General features: G+C 43.5%; 1 protein-coding gene and 1 pseudogene across 1 annotated transcript in view; both read left to right on the plus strand.

Annotated features, from left to right (window-relative positions):
- TRAP1 (TNF receptor associated protein 1) overlaps positions 1-18,609 on the plus strand; it is a 54,532-nt gene that overhangs the window by 13,037 nt on the left and 22,886 nt on the right. The window contains exons 2-3 of the mRNA XM_007181959.2: positions 16,425-16,589; positions 17,477-17,559. Of these exons, the coding sequence (XP_007182021.2) occupies positions 16,425-16,589; positions 17,477-17,559 (248 nt within the window). The remainder of the gene's footprint in view (positions 1-16,424; positions 16,590-17,476; positions 17,560-18,609) is intronic.
- LOC130704946 (tigger transposable element-derived protein 1-like) lies at positions 2,521-4,962 on the plus strand (annotated as a pseudogene).

The following is an 18,609-nucleotide window of genomic DNA, read 5'->3' on the forward strand; positions in this document are numbered from 1 at the left end:
GGGCTTGAACCTGTGTCCCCTGCATTGGCAGGTGGATTCTTAACCATTGCGCCACCAGGAAAGTCCCTTATTATGTACTTCTGTATGTATTTTTTATGGGTGCTAATCTTTCATTAGTTAATCCTTTGTCAATTAATTACTGCAAATCTGTTCTCCTAGTTTGTGGCTCACCATTTCACTCTCGGCTTGGTGTCTGTTTGGGGGGAGGGGTGAAGTGTTTTGTTTGTTTTGATGAACAGAAGTTCTTAATTTTAATTTCATCACATACCAGTCTTTTCCTTTGTGAATTACCTCAGGGTTCTGCAAACTTAAGACCCATGGGTCGGGCTTCCCTGGTGGCGCAGTGGTTGAGAATCTGCCTGCTAATGCAGGGGACACGGGTTCGAGCGCTGGCCTGGGAAGATCCCACATGCCGCAGAGCGGCTGGGCCCGTGAGCCACAACTGCTGAGCCTGCGCGTCTGGAGCCTGTGCTCCGCAACGAGAGAGGCCCGCGCATCGCGATGAAGAGTGGCCCCCGCTTGCCACAACTGGAGAAAGCCCTCGCACAGAAACGAAGACCCAACACAGCCAAAATCAATCAATCAATCAATCAATCAAACATACGCATCTGATTCAAGATCCTCATTAAAAAAAAAAAAAAAAATACCACTGCTTTAAAAAAAAAAAAAAAAAAAAAAAAAAGACCCATGGGTCAAACCAGACTTACTGCCTTTTTTTTTTTTTTTTTGGCCGCACCACGCGGCTTGTGGGATCTTTAGTTCCCCAACCAGGGATTGAACCCAGGCCATTGGCAGTGAGAGCGCAGAGTCCTAACCACTGGACCGCCAGGGAATTCCCTCACTGCCTGTTTTTGTAAATAAAGTTTTATGGGAACATAGATATGCCCATTCTTTCATGTATTGTCTGTGATCACTTTCCTGCTGCAACAGCAGAGTTGAGCACCATGGCTCAAAAAACTGAAAATATTTACTGTTTGGCCATTTACCCCAAGGTCATAAAGATCATCTACTTTTTCTATGAGAGTTGTTCCCTGACTCATTTCTACCAAATGAGAGTGGGAGCCTCTTCTTCGAAGCTTTCTCTCTTTGTTGGTGAACTTTCTCATGGGTTTCATTTTTCAGATTAGAAGAGAGTTGCAGACTGGCAGCCACAGACTAATTCCGGCTATAAAAAAATTTTGATTGGTCCAAACATATTTAAAAGTAATTGCAGGACTTCCCTGGCAGCGCAGTGGTTAAGAATCTGCATGCCAATGCAGGGAAAACGGGTTCGAGCCCTGGTCCGGGAAGATCCCACATGCCGTGGAGCAACTAAGCCCACGAGCCGCAACTACTGAGCCCACATGCCACAACTACTGAGCCCATGCCCCTAGAGCCCATGCTCCGCAACAAGAGAAGCCAGCACAATGAGAAGCCCGCGCACCACAATAAAGAGTAGCCCCCGCTTGCTGCAACTAGAGAAAGCCTGCACACAGCAATGAAGACCCAATGCAGCCAAAAATAAATAAATAAATTAATTAATTAAAAAAGAAAAAAGGGGGGACTTCCCTGGTGGTGCAGTGGTTAAGAATCTGCCTGCCAATGCAGGGGACATGGGTTTGAACCCTGGTCTGAGAAGATCCCACATGCTGCGGAGCAACTAAGCCCATGCGCCACAACTACTGAGCCTACGTGCCACAACTACTGAAGCGTACGCACTTAGAGACCATGCTCCGCAACAAGAGAAGCCACTGCAATGAGAAGCCTGTACACTGCAACAAAGAGTAGACCCCGCTTGCCACAACTAGAGAAAGCCATGTGCAGCAGCGAAGACCCAATGCGGCCAAAAAAAAAAAGAGAGTAATTGCAAGCATTTGAAGTCAGATTTGACATAAATATTTGAGCTTCTTATTTCTTTTGAAAAATTAAAAGTTCTGAGGATCTTGGCCTGCATTCAACAGTGGTGACAATCTCTTAGAATATTGTAGCATCTGCTTCCTCCTCCTGCAGGTGGGCTGGCCCTCTACAGGTTGCTGTAGTACCCATGCTGTCAACTACTCCTTCATTCCAAGCCTGTTCGTACCATTTCTTTTGCTGCTGTTATTTTTTTGTACTGTATAGTTAATTATATTGATTGACTGTCTACAGGCCTACTTTACTTTATAGTGCTTTGCTTCATTGCACTTTGCAGATATTGCTTTTCTTTACAAATTGAAGGTTTGTGGCCACCCTGCCTTGAGCAAGCATATCAGCACCATTTTACCAGCAGCATCTGGTCACTTCCTGTCTCTGTGTCTCCCAGTATTTCAGACCTTTTCATTATTATTATATTTGTTATGGTGATCTTTGATCAGTGATCTTTGATGTTGCTCTTGTAATTGTTTTGGGGCACCATAAACCACACCCATATAAGGTGGCAGACTTATTTGATCAGTGTTGTGTGTTCCACCGACTGGCCATTCCCCCATCCCTCTCCCTCTTGGGCCTCCCTATTCCCTGAGACATAACAATATTGAAATTAGCCCAATTAATAAACCTGCAATGACCTCTAAATGTTCAAGTGAAAGGAAGAGTCGCATGTCTCTCACTTTAAATCAAAAGCTAGAAATGATTAAGCTTAGTGAGGAAAGCATGTCCAGAGCCGAGACAGGCCGAAAGCTAGGCCACTTGTGCCAGTTGGCCAAGTTGTGAATGCAAAGGAGAAGTTCTTGCGGAAAGTCAAAAGTGCTCTTCCAGTGAACACATGAGTGAAGAGGAAGCAAAACAGCCTGATTGCTGATATGGAGACAGTTTTAGTGGTCTGGATAGAAGATCTAACCAGCCACAACATTCCTGTAAGCCAAAGCCTAATCCAGAGGAAGACCCTACCTTTCTTCAGTTCTATGAAGGCTGAGAAGAGGGGAAGGCACAGAGGAAAAGTTTGAAGCTAGCAGAGGTTGATTCATGAGGTTGAAGGAAAGAAGCTGTCTCCATGACATCCAAGTGCAAGGTGAAGCAGCAAGTTACCCAGAAGATCTAGCCAAGATCATTCATGAAGGTGGCCATACTAAACAACAGATTTTCAGTGTAAATGAAACAGCCTTCTATTGGAAGGTGCCATCTGGGACTTTGATAGCTAGAGAGGAGAAGTCAATGCCTGGCTTCAAAATGTCAAAGGACAGGATGATTCTCTTGTTAGGGGCTAATGCAGCTGGTAACTTTAAAATGAAGCCAGTGCTCATTTACCGTCCTAGGGCCCTTAAGAATTATGCTAAATCTGCTCTGCCTGTGCTGTATAAATGGAGCAACAAAGCCTGGATGGTAACACATCTGTTTACAGCATGGGTTTTTTTAATATATAAGTTTATTTTTTATTTATTTATTTTTGGGTGCGTTGGGTCTTTGTTGCTGCACATGGGCTTTCTCTAGTTGTGGCGAGCAGGGGCTACTCTTCATTGCAGCATGCGGGCTTCTCATTGCGGTGGCTTCTCGTTGCGGAGCATGGGCTCTAGGTGCATGGGCTTCAGTAGTTGTGGCATGCAGGCTCAGTAGTTGTGGCTCACAGGCTCTAGAGCTCAGGCTCAGTAGTTGTGGCACACGGGCTTAGTTGTTCCACGGCACGTGGGATCTTCCCAGACCAGGGATCGAACCCGTGTCCCCTGCATTGGCAGGCGGATTTTTAACCACTGCACCACCAGGGAAGTCCCAAGCATGGTTTACTGAATATTTTAAGCCTGCTGTTGAAACCTGCTTGGGGGAAAAAAAAGATTAAAAATATTACTGTTCATTGATAATGCACCTGGTCACCCAAGAGCGCTGATGGAGACGTACAGTGAGATTAATGTTTTTATGCCTGCTAACACACCATCCATTTGCAGCCCATGGATCAAGGAATAATTTTGACTTTCAAGTCTTTTAATTTAAGAAGTACGTTTTGTAAGGCTGTAGCTGCCATAGAGAGTGATTCCTCTGATGGATATGGGCAAAGTAAATTGAAAACCTTCTGGAAAGGATTCACCATTCTAGATGCCATTAAGAACATTGATGATTCATGGGAAGAGGTCAAAGTATCAACATTAACAGAAGTTCGGAGAAAGTTGATTCCAACCCTCATCAATGACTTTGAAGGGTTCAGGACTTCAGTGGAGAAAGTAATTGCAGATGTGGTAGAAATAGCAAGAAAACCAGAATTAGAATTGGAGCCTGAAGTTGTGACTGAATTGCCGAAATCTCATGATAAAACTTTTAACGGGGCTTTCCCGGTGGCGCAGTGGTTGAGAATCGCCTGCCAATGCAGGAGACACGGGTTCGAGCCCTGGTCCGGGAAGATCCCACATGCCGTGGAGCAACTAAGCCTGTGCGCCACAACTACTGAGCCTGCACTCTAGAGCCCACGAGCCACAACTACTGAGTCCGCGTGCCACAACTACTGAAGCCCACGTGCCTAGAGCCCATGCTCTGCAACAAGAGAAGCCACCGCAATGAGAAGCCCGTGCACCGCAACAAAGAGTAGCCCCCGCTTGCTGCAGCTAGAGAAAGCCCATGCGCAGCAATGAAGACCCAACGCAGCCAAAAATAAATAAATTAAATAAATACATTTATTTAAAAAAAAAAAACTTTTAACGAATGAGGAGTTGCTTCTTATGGATGAGCAAAGAAAGTGGTGTTTTCAGATGGAATCTACCCTGGTGCAGATTGCTGAAATACAACAAAGAATTTAGAATATTACATAAACTCGGTTGATAAAGCAGTGGCTGGGTTTGAGAGAATTGACTCTTGTTTTGAAAGTTCTGCTGTGGGTAAAATGCTATCAAATAGCATTGCATGCTACAGAGAAACCTTTGTGAAAGGAAGAGATTGATGTTGCAGACTTCATCATTGTCTTATTTTAAGAAATTGCTGCAGGTACTCCAACTTTCAGAAACCACCACCTTTATCAGTCAGCAGCCACCAACATCAGGGCAAGACGCTCCACCAGCAAAGAGATTATGACTTGCTGAAGTCTCAGATGATGGTTAGCATTTTTTAGCAGTAAAGTATTTTTGAATTAAGGTGTATACATTGTTTTTTTAGACATAATGCTGTTGCACACTTAATACACTATAGTATCATGTAAACATAACTTTTATATGCACTGGGAAACCAAAAAATTTGTGTGACTTTATTATTGTGGTACTCGCTTTATTGTAGTGGTCTGGAACTGAACCTGCAAAATCTCCAAGGTCTGCCTAGTGCTAAACTAGCCTTACATCCTTCAGATAAACCTGCTTGGTTGTGATGTAGTATCATTTTTATATATTAATGGATTTTACTTGCTAATATTTTATTAAGGACCTCCATGTCTGTGTCCATGATTGATATTGGTGTAGTATTTTTATTGTGTGTGTGTGATGTCTTTGTCAGCTTTTGATGTTAGGGTTGTGCTGTCATCATAAAACTTGAATGGAAATAATTCCTTCTTTTTCTATTTTCTGAAACTGTGTAAGATTGATGTTAATTCTTCCTCATGTGATTGATAGAATTCAATAGAAATTCTGGGCCTGGAATTTTATTACAGAAATACTTTTGCAAATAAATTCAATTTCTTTATTACATATAAAGCAATTCAAACTTTCTGTTTCATCTGTCACTTTGGATAATTTTTTTCAAGGAATTTGTCCATTTCATATAAGTTGTCAAGTTTCTTGGCATAAATTTGTTCATAATGTTTCCCTATTATTTATTTATTTTTGGCTGCGTTCGCTGTTCGTTGTGGCGCACAGCCTTTCTCTAGTTGCGGTGAGCGGGGGCCACTCTTCGTTGCAGTGCATGGGCTTCTCATTGCAGTGGCCTCTTGTTTCAGAGCACGGGCTGTAGGCGTGCGGGCTTCAGTAGTTGTGGCTCGTCGGCTCAGCAGTTGTGGCTCGCGGGCTCTAGAGTGCAGGCTCAGTAGTTGTGGCACACGGGCTTAGTTGCTCCGCAGCATGTGGGATCTTCCCGGGCCAGGGATTGAACCCATGTCCCCTGCGTTGGCAGGTGGATTCTTAACCACTGTGCCACCAGGGAAGTCCTCTCTGGTAATACTTTTTATTTTGCAGTGTGCTTTGTCTGATCTAATCTGGTCCTGCCAGCCTTTTTATGCTTACTTTTTATGTGGCATATCTTTTTCCATTCATTTACTTTCAGTGTATCTGTGCTTTTATATTTAAATTGATTGTTTTGTAGACAGCATATAATTAGGTCTTGCTTTATCAATTCTGACAGTCTTTGCCTTTATAATCAAAGTGTTTAGTCCATTGACCTAAAATGTAACTATTGATATAGTCAGATTTATCTCTACCGTTATGTTACTTGTCCCCTCTCATTTTTCCCTGTCTTCCAGCTTTCTTGTATTCTTTTGGATCAAGTAAACATTTTTTAGAATTCCATTTTAGTTTACTAATGCTTTTTTAGCTATACCTCTTTGCATCATTTTTTATTGGTTACTCTGGAGAGTGTAATGTTCATCCTTAACTTTTCATAGTCTGTTTAGAATTAGTATTGTAATATACCATATAAACTGTAAAAGCCTTGCAACTATATAGGTGCATTTACTCCCTCCACCCCATCCTTTATGTTACATTTGTCATATGTATCACCTGTACATATGTTGTAAACCCCACAAGATAATGTTTTAATTAATGGTTTAAATTGCTGTATATATTTTAAGGAAATTAAAGAAAAATTCTTTTGTGTTTACCTAGGTTATCATTTCTGATGCTCTGCATTCCTTTTTGAAGATCCAAGTTTCCATTTCATATCATTTACTCTCAGCCTGAAGAACTGTAGCATTTCTTTTAGTGCAGGTCTGCTGTTTAATACTTAAGATGTTGTACCATTGTCTTTCAGCCTCCATTATTTCTGATGAAAAGTTAGCTGTCATTCAAGTTATTGTTCCCGCATGTAAAGTGTTGTTTTTCTCTGGTTGCTTCCAAGATTTTCTCTTTTTATTTGGTTTTCAGCAGTTTGATTATGATGTGCCTAGGTGTTTTTCTTTGATATTATCTTGCTAGTGGTTCATCGAACTTTTGACTCTGTAAATACGTCTTTGACCAACTTTGGGGGAATTTTCCAGTTATTATTTCTTCAAATGTTTTTTCTGCCCTATTCTCTTTCTCCGCTCCTTCTGGGACTCCAATTACATGTATGTTAAACTTACTTCTGTTGTCCCACATATATCTGAGACCCTGTTCATTTGTTTTTAATCTGTTTCACATTGAATAATTTCTATCAATTTATTTTGAAGTCCATAGACTCCTCTGTTGTCTCCATTTGGTTTTTAAGCCTTCTAGTTAATTTGTTAGTTTCAGACATGGTTTTTTTTTTTTAACATCTTTATTGGAGTATAATTGCTTTACAGTGGTGTGTTAGTTTCTGCTGTATGACAAAGTGAATCAGCTATATGTGTACATATACCCCAATATCTCCTCCCTCTTGCGTCTCCCTCCCACTCTCCCTATCCCACCCCTCTAGGTGGACACAAAGCACATAGCTGATCTCCCTGTGCTATGCGGCTGCTTCCTGCTAGCTATCTATTTTACATTTGGTAGTGTATAATGTCCATGTCACTTTCTCACTCGTCCCAGCTTACCCTTCCCCCTCCCCGTGTCCTCAAGTCCATTCTCTACGTCTGCGTCTTTATTCCTGTCCTGCCCGTAGGTTCTTTGGAACCATTTTTTTTTCTTTTTTTTTTAGATTCCATATATATGTGTTAGCATACAATATTTGTTTTTCTCTTTCTGACTTACTTCACTCTGTATGACAGTCTCTAGGTCCATCCACCTCACTACAAATAACTCAGTTTCATTTCTTTTTATGGCTGAGTAATATTCCATTGTATATATGTGCCACATCTTCTTTATCCATTCATCTGTCGATGGACACTTAGGTTGCTTCCATGTCTTGGCTATTGTAAATAGAGCTGCAATGAACATTGTGGTACATGACTCTTTTTGAATTATGGTTTTCTGAGGGTATATGCCCAGTACAGACATGGTATTTTCTGTATCTAGGATTTCCACTTGGTTCTTCTATTATAGTTTATGTCTCTGAGATTTCTCATCTTTTATTTTGAGCATATTTTACTTTATGTCATATAGTATTGTTATAATGGCTGTTTGAAGACCCTTGTCTTCTGATACCAACATCTGGATCTTCTTGGCACCAGTCTCCATTGACTGACACTTCTCTTTAGCAGGGGTTGCATTTTCCTGATTCTCTGTATATTGAGTAACTTTTTATTGCATCCTGGACATTGTGGATGTTGCCTTGTGGAATCTCTGGATTCTGTTATATTCCTCTGAAGAGTAGTCGTTGTTTTAAAGGTGGGTTTTGACCTGGTTGGCCCCCAGCTGCAAACACTTTCTCTTAGGCAGCAGTTTGACTTTTTTCCTTAACTGGGCTGCTTGCAGTTTGCCCCACATATGCATGGTTCAGGAGGTCAGCCAGAGACTTAGAAGAATTTATTCCCCAAATTGGGGGCTCCCTATCTCTGACTCACCTTTCTGGGATTTCCTCCCTTCACTTTTCATTTTCTGTGGTTTTCCAAATCTCTCCTCTGGTTCTTCAGGCCAGAAAAGTGCACATTGTGTGTGTTTTCTCTTAGAGTTTTAGCCACCCCTCATTGAACCCACCCTCATTCTGTGCTGTTCCCTCTTCCAGATATCTTCTCTCCAGAATCTGCCTGCTTTTGTTGATTCTCCAGAGCCTTCAGGTAGTCTTTTTGTTGTTGTTCCTGTGTTCATGGTTGTTATCAGGTTTGGTTGGTAGGATACACCTCAGCCATACAGGAAGTGGCACTCTGTGTAATAAAGACAAAAAGTGAAATCGCTGTTATCCATATCACACTTGAGAAAATGGGAGATTGTCCATTTGGAATATGTAATTCCAGAGAAACAATCAGCATATTTCTAATTGCTTAAAATAATGTGTCTGTATCTAAGGTACATAACTTAGGATGCCATTATGAAGCAAAACCATAGTAAGAACTATGGCTGATATATAAGAAAGTTTTTTTTTTTTTCTTAAGAAAACAAAGCAAAAGAACCTACCCATTGTGTTTTGACTCATGTGCCTTCCTTAGCAGGCCCCTGTTGGCAGTTGCATTTTTAATTTATGCTTACTAGTTAAAATGGCCTTGTGGATCACTACTGCCATCTGTTGGCTGATTGAATGGGCTTCTGATTGAGTATAGCGATGTTTATGCTGATAAAAAGTTTCATGATTGTAAAAAAAAAAAAAAACTTCTGCATCAGATGCTTTGGCATACAGAGAAATATGTTTGTTCTTGCCTTCAGAGAGTTTTATGCTAAGAAATATAAGCTTGTTCCTGCCGTACTTTGGTGAGATGTTATATATTAAGAAAAAGTTAATAGTAGAAGAAATCCCACAAGCTGGCTTGTAACAGCAGTTTTAATTTAGTAGCATGGAAAACAAGTGCTCTGAATTCATAGTAGGGAGAGATTATTGTGTACTGTGGTGGGGGGTGGGAAGGCCTGGTGGAAGAGAGGGCCTTACGCTGGATCCTGAAGCAGTTCAGGTGGAAAGAAGTTGCAGGTAGAGGAAGCAGCATGAGCACTGGCAGGTGTGTGTGTTGTCAAATTCAAACTATCAGTGCTTCCCATTCTGTGACCCCAAACCACCAAACAGATTAATACTAAGACATTGTAGCTTGACACTGAGGTTTGTGGTTTTTCCTTTAGGGTGTAGGGGGAACATGAGGACAGATACTGTGCAGATAGTGTGTTTGTATCTGGTTCAGGCAGACTTACTGCACTATTGGTTTATTCTTAAAATCACTGTAGAAAGTTCAGTTAACCTGAAATCAAATCTGCTCTTGATAGTGCTGTTGATTAATATAATCTTGGAATATAATGGAAAGTCTTAAAATTGTGGTTGAAAATATGGATTGCTTATTTTTTCCCTTTTCCCAACTCTGAGGACTTATATTATTTCCATCATAAACAACATATTAAATCCTTTCAAAAGTATTGTGAGTATTAAGTGGGGAAAAAAACAAAAGGAATAGGAAAAATAAGACATAGGAAAATTGTGTTTAATCTTGGAGCAAGGAAGTCCTTTACAAACAGAAGACTAATTTCCTTAATATAGAAAGAGTTCTTACAAATCAATAAGAAAAAAATTCAGTAGAAAATGATCAGAGGATATCAACAGTCCATTAACATAAAAGGAAATAGAAAATATTTTAAAATGTGGATAGATGCTCCATCTTGCTTATAATAAGAGAAATATAAATGAAAACTACAGTAAAATTTTTACCTGACTGATAAGCTAAGATCCAAAAGTTTTATAACATTACCATCTTGGCAAGAGTGTGGGGTGATTCACACTCTCATAATATTACTGGTGGGAATGTAAACTGATAAGTTTCTGGAGGGTGAGTTGGCAGCGTTGACCACAGTTTAAATTGAACATAACCTTGGACCTGATGATTTCACTTCTCGATGTGTACTCAAATGTATACTTGTGCATAAATGAAATGACACATGTATAGGAATATTCCTTAGAGTCCTATTTTTTATTTTGAAATACTTTTTACTTTACAGAGATGTTATAAAAATAGTACTCAGTCTTCCCTTCCTCTTTCCTTAATTTCCCCTAATATTACTATCTTTGTGGCCATGGTATAATTATTGAAAACTGAAATAACAGTGACACAGTACTACTCGGTAATATGCTGGTCTTACCTGACTTTAGCTGGGTTTCCCATCCATGTCCTTTGCTGGCCCAGGATCCTCCATCCTGTACTTGTGTCTCTTCAGTTTGTGTTTGTCTTTCAGGACCTTGACACTTTCGTGTATATATATTTGGGTTTGTCTGGTGTTTTCTTATGATTAGATCGAGATGTGGTTTTGGCGAGAACACAACAGAAAACAGGCTGTGCCCTCTCACCCCACCAGGAGTTACAGGATATGGACACATCTCATTCCTGATGATGGTGACTGCAGTCGCTTAGTTAAAGGTTATCTGCCACTTACTTCACTGTAAAGTACTGTTTCTCTCTTTGAAACCAAGAGGGGGGATTCTTTGTTCACCAGCTGACAGTCCTCTCTTTGAAACCAAGAGGGGGGATTCTTTGTTCACCAGCTGACAGTCCCCTCTTTGAAACCAAGAGGGGGGATTCTTTGTTCACCAGCTGACAGTCCCCCACTGTCGTTATGTTGTTGCTCAGTTTGTCCTAGATTTTGCCACCGGGAGTGCCTTCCGCTCAGAGCCTGTGCCCTCTCGGTGCGTCCTGTCATCTGTGAGTCCTTCACTTTCTAGCACCACAGGTATTCTGGGCTCATCCGGTGTGTTCTCCAGTGGCCTCGATTCCTTTTATTGGAGAATGGTATTTACAAACAAAAGATCTGGGTGCCAGGGAGGGTGACCACACACCCCAGTTTGCCCAGGATGAAGGCGTTTCCTGGGGTGTGGGACTTTGGAGTGGCAGGTCCAAGACGGGTGCTCTCCCTGGTGCCAGGTGTGCTCACTGCTGCTTGGGTGTCCCCGGACAGAGCCAGGAAGTATGCGTGTGTGTGCACTGTCACACACGTGTACGCACCTCGGTGTTTATTTCTACACTGACACTGATGCCTCCATTTGCAGCACAGCAGGGTTCACCCTGGCCTCCCCCTGCCCTTTCCTGACTCCTTTCTCCTGACTTGAGTCACAATGTACTCACTTGCTTGATCTTAGTATATACACAGAGCAGTTTGAGAATTGCTACCACTTCTGCTACAGTAACAGTATGCTGTCCTTTTTGAGCCCAGCTTTACAATATACAGTTGACCCTTGAACAGTACAGTCTGAACTGTGAGGGTCCACTTATTTGCAGATTTTTTTCACTAAGTAGGTACTGCAGTACTACACAATTTGCAGTTGGTTGGAATCCACAGATGTGGATGTGCTTGTGTTGGAGGGCCAACTGCAGAGTTATACTTGGATTTTCAACTTCGCGGGGGGCGGGGCGGAGGGTTCTGTGCCCCAACACCCCCGTTGTTCAAGGGTCACCTGTGCAAAGTACTGTTTTCTTTTTTTTTTTTTTTCCCCCAAATGCTGTTTTCTGAAGTCACTTAGGTTCTTTCAGGACAGTTATGTTATTCATAATATAGTTGTGCACATTTGTTACTGTTTGTATTTAGTTTTATGTTCTCCACACACCCTGGTTGCTCTTAACTATTTACTTTTTGGGTATGTGAAACGTTACCATGGTTCTAAGAGTCAGAGGGAAAAGGGATACTCAGAAATGCACGTTCTCCTCAGCTCTGCTACACCATTCCCAACCTTCTTTCTCCATTCTGTTCCCACACATCTGTTATGGGTTGAATCATGTGTCCCCCAAAAGATGCTGAAATTCTAACCCCCAGGACCTGTGAATGCGATCTTATTTAGAAATAGGGTCTTTGCAGAAGATCAAGTTAAGATGAGGTCGTTAGGGTGGGCCCTAATCCAATATGACTGTGTCCTTATAAAAAGGGGAAATCTGGATGCAGAGGCAGACGCGAGCAGAGGGAAGACGATGTGAAGACACAGGGAGAAGGTGGTCATCTCTAAGCCAAAGAATGCCTGAGGCTCCCAAAGCTGGGAGAGAGGAATAGAACAGATTCTCCTTCACAGCCTCAGAAGGAACCAGCCCTGCCAACACTTTGATTTTACACTTCTAGCCTCCAAAACTGTGAGATGATAAGTTTCTGTTGTTAAAGCTGCCCAGCCTGTGGTGCTTTGCCACAGCAATCCCCAGGAAATTAACAGCCCTTGTAACCAGTTTCTTATGGCTTAAATTGTGTGCCCCCAAAAGATATGTTCAAGCCCTCACCTGTGAATGTGACCTTATTTGGAAGTAGGGTCTTTGCAGGTATAATAAGATGAGGTCATATTGGATTAGAGTGAGCCCCAAATCCGGTATAACTGATGACCTTAAGAAGAGGGAAATTTGGACACAGAGGAGACACACATGGGGAAGAGAGAACCATGTGATGACAGAGGCAGAGACTGGAGTGAGGCAGCCCCAAGCCCAGGGCTGCTGGCAACACCAGAAGCCGGGAGAGAGGCGTGGACAGACTGTCCTCAGAGCCTTCAGAAGGAATCAGCCCTGCCAACACCTCGGTTTTCCACTTCTGGCCCCCAGAACCGTGAGAGATTAAGTTTCTGTGTTGTAAACCACCTTGTCTGTGGTACTTTGTTACGGCAGCCTTAGCAAACGAATATACAATCTCATTAGTTTCTCATTTATCCTTCCTGTTTCTTTTGCACAAAAGAGTATCTCCTTTCTTCCATGAAGGGTAAGCATGCAATCAATAGATAACTCTTTATCACTTTGGAGCATTATTTTTAACAGCACAGACTGGAAACAGTTTAAACATCCATCAGTTGAGCGCTAGTTAAATACTTATCCATTACAGTCGAATGTTATTTGTTCACTAGAAAGAGTAAGCAGCTTTATATGTACTAAAACAGAGTGATCTCTGAGATGTGTGTTTTTGTTTTTTTTTTTTAAATATTTATTATTTATTTGGCCATGCCGGGTCTTAGTTGTGGCATGCAGTTTCTATTTTAGTTGCGGTATGAGGGATATAGTTCCCAGACCAGGGATCGAACCCAGGCCCCCTGCATTGGGAGTGTGGAGTCTTAATCGCTGGACTGCCAGGGAAGTCCCTAAGATGTGTTGTTGATTAAAATATTTATACACAGAAGACTGGAAATAAAAAAGTGTGCCAGCCATAATCCAGTAGCCCCTTCCCCCCATGTGAGAGCAGGTTTAGAACAGTTAGTTCAAGGAGTCTGAAAATGAGAGGAGCCCTTAGCCTCTGAATTGTTCTATTTTGTGTGATTTCTGGTTTCCTTTGGGGTAGGGATGGTTTACAGCTAACCATGAGGAAACGCAACCTGTTCTTTCCTGATGGCACTGAAAGGCAGATGGCGAGGAAAGGACCATGAGCAGAAGGGCAGGACAGGAAGTGGGGATAGGGGTCAGTTCAACAAATGTATGCAAGTGGAGCGGGTCAGGAGCCCTTCCTCCAGGGCATGGGACGTCAGCAGGCCTGCTGGACTGGGGAGGAAGGAGGTGAGGTTCCGAAGGTTTGGGGTGTTGCTTAGTGGAGGGCCTGGAAGACCAGCCTGAAGCATTTGGAATTGATGAGGTTGCGTTCAGGAATAAGTCCTCAGAAATCATAAATAACAAGATGGAATTGGTGTCAGAAGAATAACATGTTGACATTTAAGGGATGGGTTGCAGGGAACAGTGCTGCAGGCAGGAAGACCTGCTCAAAGGCCTTGGACTGGGAGAGCTGGGGGAGGTCTGGGGGGAGAAGGATAAGTGCTCCGTGCATATCACTGTTGGAAGAAGACTCAGTATGATCCCCTCCTCCCCACTGGGTCCTTTCCTGAGGCCACGTGATAGGGAGTGGTTGCCGATGCAACATGGTAAGAGGAGTATTAGATGTAAGAATTTCTAAAATGCTTTCAGCATCTTTGGGCTTATGTGGAGGCGTGGTCAGGAACACCACCAATCCGTGCTTACCGGGCTTTCTGCCCCTCTTCTTCTGGGGGACCTCCCCCATCACTCCAAATTCTGGTGGCCCAAACTCTTTCACGTCCAGAGTAGTGCTCAATGGAGAACTAGAATCCAGAATCCATCCTGAGGCCCAACCCGGGTCTTGCATCCCTCAAACATCTCTCCTTTATCCCAGTCTCACTGATTTCACCCTGAAGTTCTACCGTACTTTGAAGCAGAGGGTTCCCAGCTTTTGTGGGGAACCTGTTTATGTCTCCGAATGTGGCCAGGAGTGCTGTCCCTGGGAGGGGAGGCAGCGTGGGGTTGCCCACAGTCCACTGGCATCGCTCGCCCTGCATCAGGGCACCAGCTGGGATCACAGCGACCCCAGCACCCCTGCCTGGCCTGGTGCAGACTGTTTGTTAAACCCTCTAACCAAATACCATTTAATTCCAGAAGAAATACTCCAGTTGTGGGTTTTTTGTTTTTGTTTTTGTTTTTAAGCTGTATGGATAAGGTGAACAATACAGTTAGGCCAGAGAATTAAATATCAATATTTAGATTGTTTGGAAATTGAATATTTTCTGAAATGGGGTAGTTTTAAAGGTATTCTGCATAGAGGTAAAGGCTAACATTGTGTTATTTATAAATCCAAGAATAAGCTTAAAGAAAAGGCAGATTTTTATACCTTGTAGGAATGTGGAAGTCAATATGTTGATTTTTAAACCTACAAGTTATTTCTGGACATATTAAATCATTCCTTTCTGACTGTCACACGTATGTAGTTACATAACAGGCAGCTGCAGTTTGTTAACGGCCTAGACTTTCACATGGAGTGTCTTGTATGTCTGACCTGTATCCTTGAAAACGTCGGGCCTTAAGTACCTACTGAACAATGCCAGTCCCCGGCGAGTGTCTTCAGGGACTGCTGGTGAGGACTGGCTCCATCCTGCCGGTTAGAGTGGAGGTATCTGCACGTGTTTCTTTTTTATTTTTTAATATTTATTTAAATTTATTTGGTTGCGCCGGGTTTTAGTTGTGGAAGGCGGCCTCCTTAGTTGTAGCATGTGAACTCTTAGTTGCAGCATTCATGTGGGATCTAGTTCCCTGAGCAGGGATCGAACCCTGGGCCCCCTGCATTGGGAGCGCAGAGTCTTAACCACTGCGCCACCAGGGACGTCCCTCTGCATGTGTTTCTGTAGCGTCTGTCAACCATACCAGGCTGGGGACAGCAGTGTCAAATGGAAGGGTTTTCCTTCTTCCCTTGCAGTGGTTTCTCGGTCCACTGTGCTGAACAGGAAGTTACAGAAAAGCAACTCAAGAGACATTGTGAATCCCCTTCCTGATTGCAAAGTAGAGGAGATCATTCCCTGGTTTGCAGTTTTAAAATACACTAATTTTCAAAACTCTGACAGTTTTGGACAAAAAAGGAAAGGAAAAGAATCAGTGAAGAGTCTTTAGAAGATGATGAGACTGTTTGAGAACACCAACATTTTAAGATTTGTCTCCCTCTTAGGGGTATTTTTTCTCCCTTTTTCCATGTTAGTTACACCGTAAGAAGACCGGCCAGCCTGTCGTTATTTCCGGCTCCGGGAGGGGCTGTGAGCACTGAGGCATGTGTGGGTTTGGTGGGTTTGTGCACGATCTCACTGGGGGACGTAAGTGGGAAGTGGTGTCAAAAGGCCCCTGCCCATTCCCGCGGTTCTGCCCCAAGTTCTCGTATGTTCTTGGTATTTGCCACGTGTGAGGATATGTTACCAGAACTACCTGCCAAAATACCAGCTAGCTGCACAGCGTTTGTCACTTCTGATTTCTCCTGGGTGACACTGGGTCTTTCGAGCAACAGCCTGCCTTAAAGAATTCCACGTTAGCATCTGCCAGACGTGAACAAATTAGGATATTCTGTTTCTGAAGTCTTATTAACTCTCATTCTTTCTCACATTTGTCTTTTCAGGAAAACCAGTTCTGTGTCCTTGGAGGCCCCCAGCCCAGTCCTGGAGTCCCAGGCAAAGCCTGGCTTCAAGCTCCCACGTTGGACGGCCGTTCAGCTCCCAGGCTGCTGAGGACCGGAAGGAGGAGCCCCTGCACTCCATCATCAGCAGCTCGGAGACCGTGCAGGGTACTGTGTGTAGCTGCGTTTGGGTCCAGGAAGTCTTTGTTCGCTCGTTGCTGGCTCTTGAGGGGAAGCTTTTGAGGCAGAAGCAATGATTGATAGAGCCACCCACTCGCTTCAGACGAAGGAAGGTCTTGGTTGGAGGGAGGGTTCCCCAAAACAATGCCTCCTGCGTTTCCGGCTTCTCAGGAACTTCTGATTTCCATCCTGGCGTATCTTGCCCCCTCTGGTGGTCACCCGTGAGTTCGCATGGGGCCCCTTTAAAGTGGTGATTCACGGCACATCTGCTAATAATCATGGAAGCAGGACGTAAACTCAGTGTTGGCCCCGCCGGTGATGGACTGCACTCTGGGTTGTCCTTCATTCCTGGCAAGTGTGGAAGGCAATCTCCAGAGCCAGTCCTGCAGTGGGTCCATTTCTGGCTTTCAAATGAGATGACAACAGAATATTTGATGTTTGGGTTAAGAGGAGAAGTGAGGTTTTCTTGTTATTTTGCTCTCTAAATGATCAATTTGGAAACCACTGTATTCAGGAATAGAATCCAGGGTCTTGTTGTTAGAGCCAGCTCGCCTCACGACTGGGTCAAGTGCCAGCCTCCACAGCCCCTGGAGGTAGCCCGACCTGAGGCCTGCGGGCTGCGGGGAGGGAGGCAGGTGAGGGCTTGTGCCCCTACGCCCCTTTCTGTGGGTAGAGGGAACCACTGGTTTGTTCTGCTCCCAAGACCTCCTGCCTGAGCCCCAGACACTTGGTTTCTTTCTTTCTTTTTTGTTCGCTGTTTTGAAACATGTTTAAAACTCCTTACCTTAAAGATTTTTTTGAATGTTTTACATAGCATATTCTTCCACGAAAAAAGACATTAAACTTTATTGGTTGTGTCTGCGATTCATTACTAGGTTCTGTTTCCAAACATGAGTTCCAGGCTGAGACAAAGAAGCTTCTGGACATCGTTGCCCGTTCCTTGTACTCCGGAAAAGAGGTGCGGTACCTGCTAATCACTCCCGGCGCTAGCAAGGTTTCTTTTGGCGAAACTGTTTCTGTGCTCTTCTAGGGAGGTGCCAGCTAGTACATTAGCTGTGAAAATGCATTACATTTGGACAGGTCCTGATCTTGGCTCCCAGTGAGAGTATTTTTACCAAAATCTGTTGGGTTTTATGGATAACTATATGCAGGTGATTCTTTGAGCCGGATTGAACCTGGGAATTAATGAATTTTGCTGATAATTTAGAAGTCCCTCAGGTGTTGCCGTGGGGTCCTGCTGACGTCCATCTCTGTGGTGTTGTCGATGTGTGCTGAGGCCCTGGGTTCACGCCCCTCATCACCTGGCATCGCCACCTGTGGCCTGTGGGGGTGTCGGGGCTGGAGGAGGAAGACCCCGGCCCAGTGTGGAGTAGAGCAGGGAGGAGCTGCCAAGGACCTTTTTGAGGAGATGAAGCTCAAAATGATGAAGCTCAGGGGTGACAGGCCATGGTGAACCATCGTTTCCATGCTCATTTTTGCTAAAATGCAAAGAATTTGAGAAGGGTAAAGCACAGCTTTCCAAAATGAAAGGACTTTCCAGGGAATATTTCCAGGTCTCGTCCTGTTAAATTCTATATTCAAGTGTCCCCGTGACATCCAGCTTCTGTTCTCTTGGGGTCAGTCACACCTCCTTCCCTCTCCCCATGCGCTGCGTCTGACTGTAAGTGGAAGGTCTGTCGCAGGTAAAGGGCTTTACGGACACGGGTTGGTAGTTGGGTCTGTGGCCCTTTTTTCTCCTGAACATGGTAGGTCTGGTTTGTGATTAGATTAAATGAAGTCAGTGAATCCTTCATGGAGTAGAAAAAATATGTTTTGAGGATATTTTGACATCCCTGGGCAAGAGTTGAGAAAGAAGTTGTCTTACAGGGTCCTTGTTTGGAATTAACTTAACAGATCGACACCTAACTCCAGGTTTGATGTTGAGGAAGGAGCAGTAGAGTCAGAGTCGACATAAAGTTGGGTCACGGCAATGTGATCTAACTTCAATCATTCTGTGAGCTGCCCTGGA

The sequence above is a fragment of the Balaenoptera acutorostrata genome, chromosome 15 (genome assembly GCF_949987535.1).
Source record: "Balaenoptera acutorostrata chromosome 15, mBalAcu1.1, whole genome shotgun sequence".
Lineage (NCBI taxonomy): Eukaryota > Metazoa > Chordata > Mammalia > Artiodactyla > Balaenopteridae > Balaenoptera > Balaenoptera acutorostrata.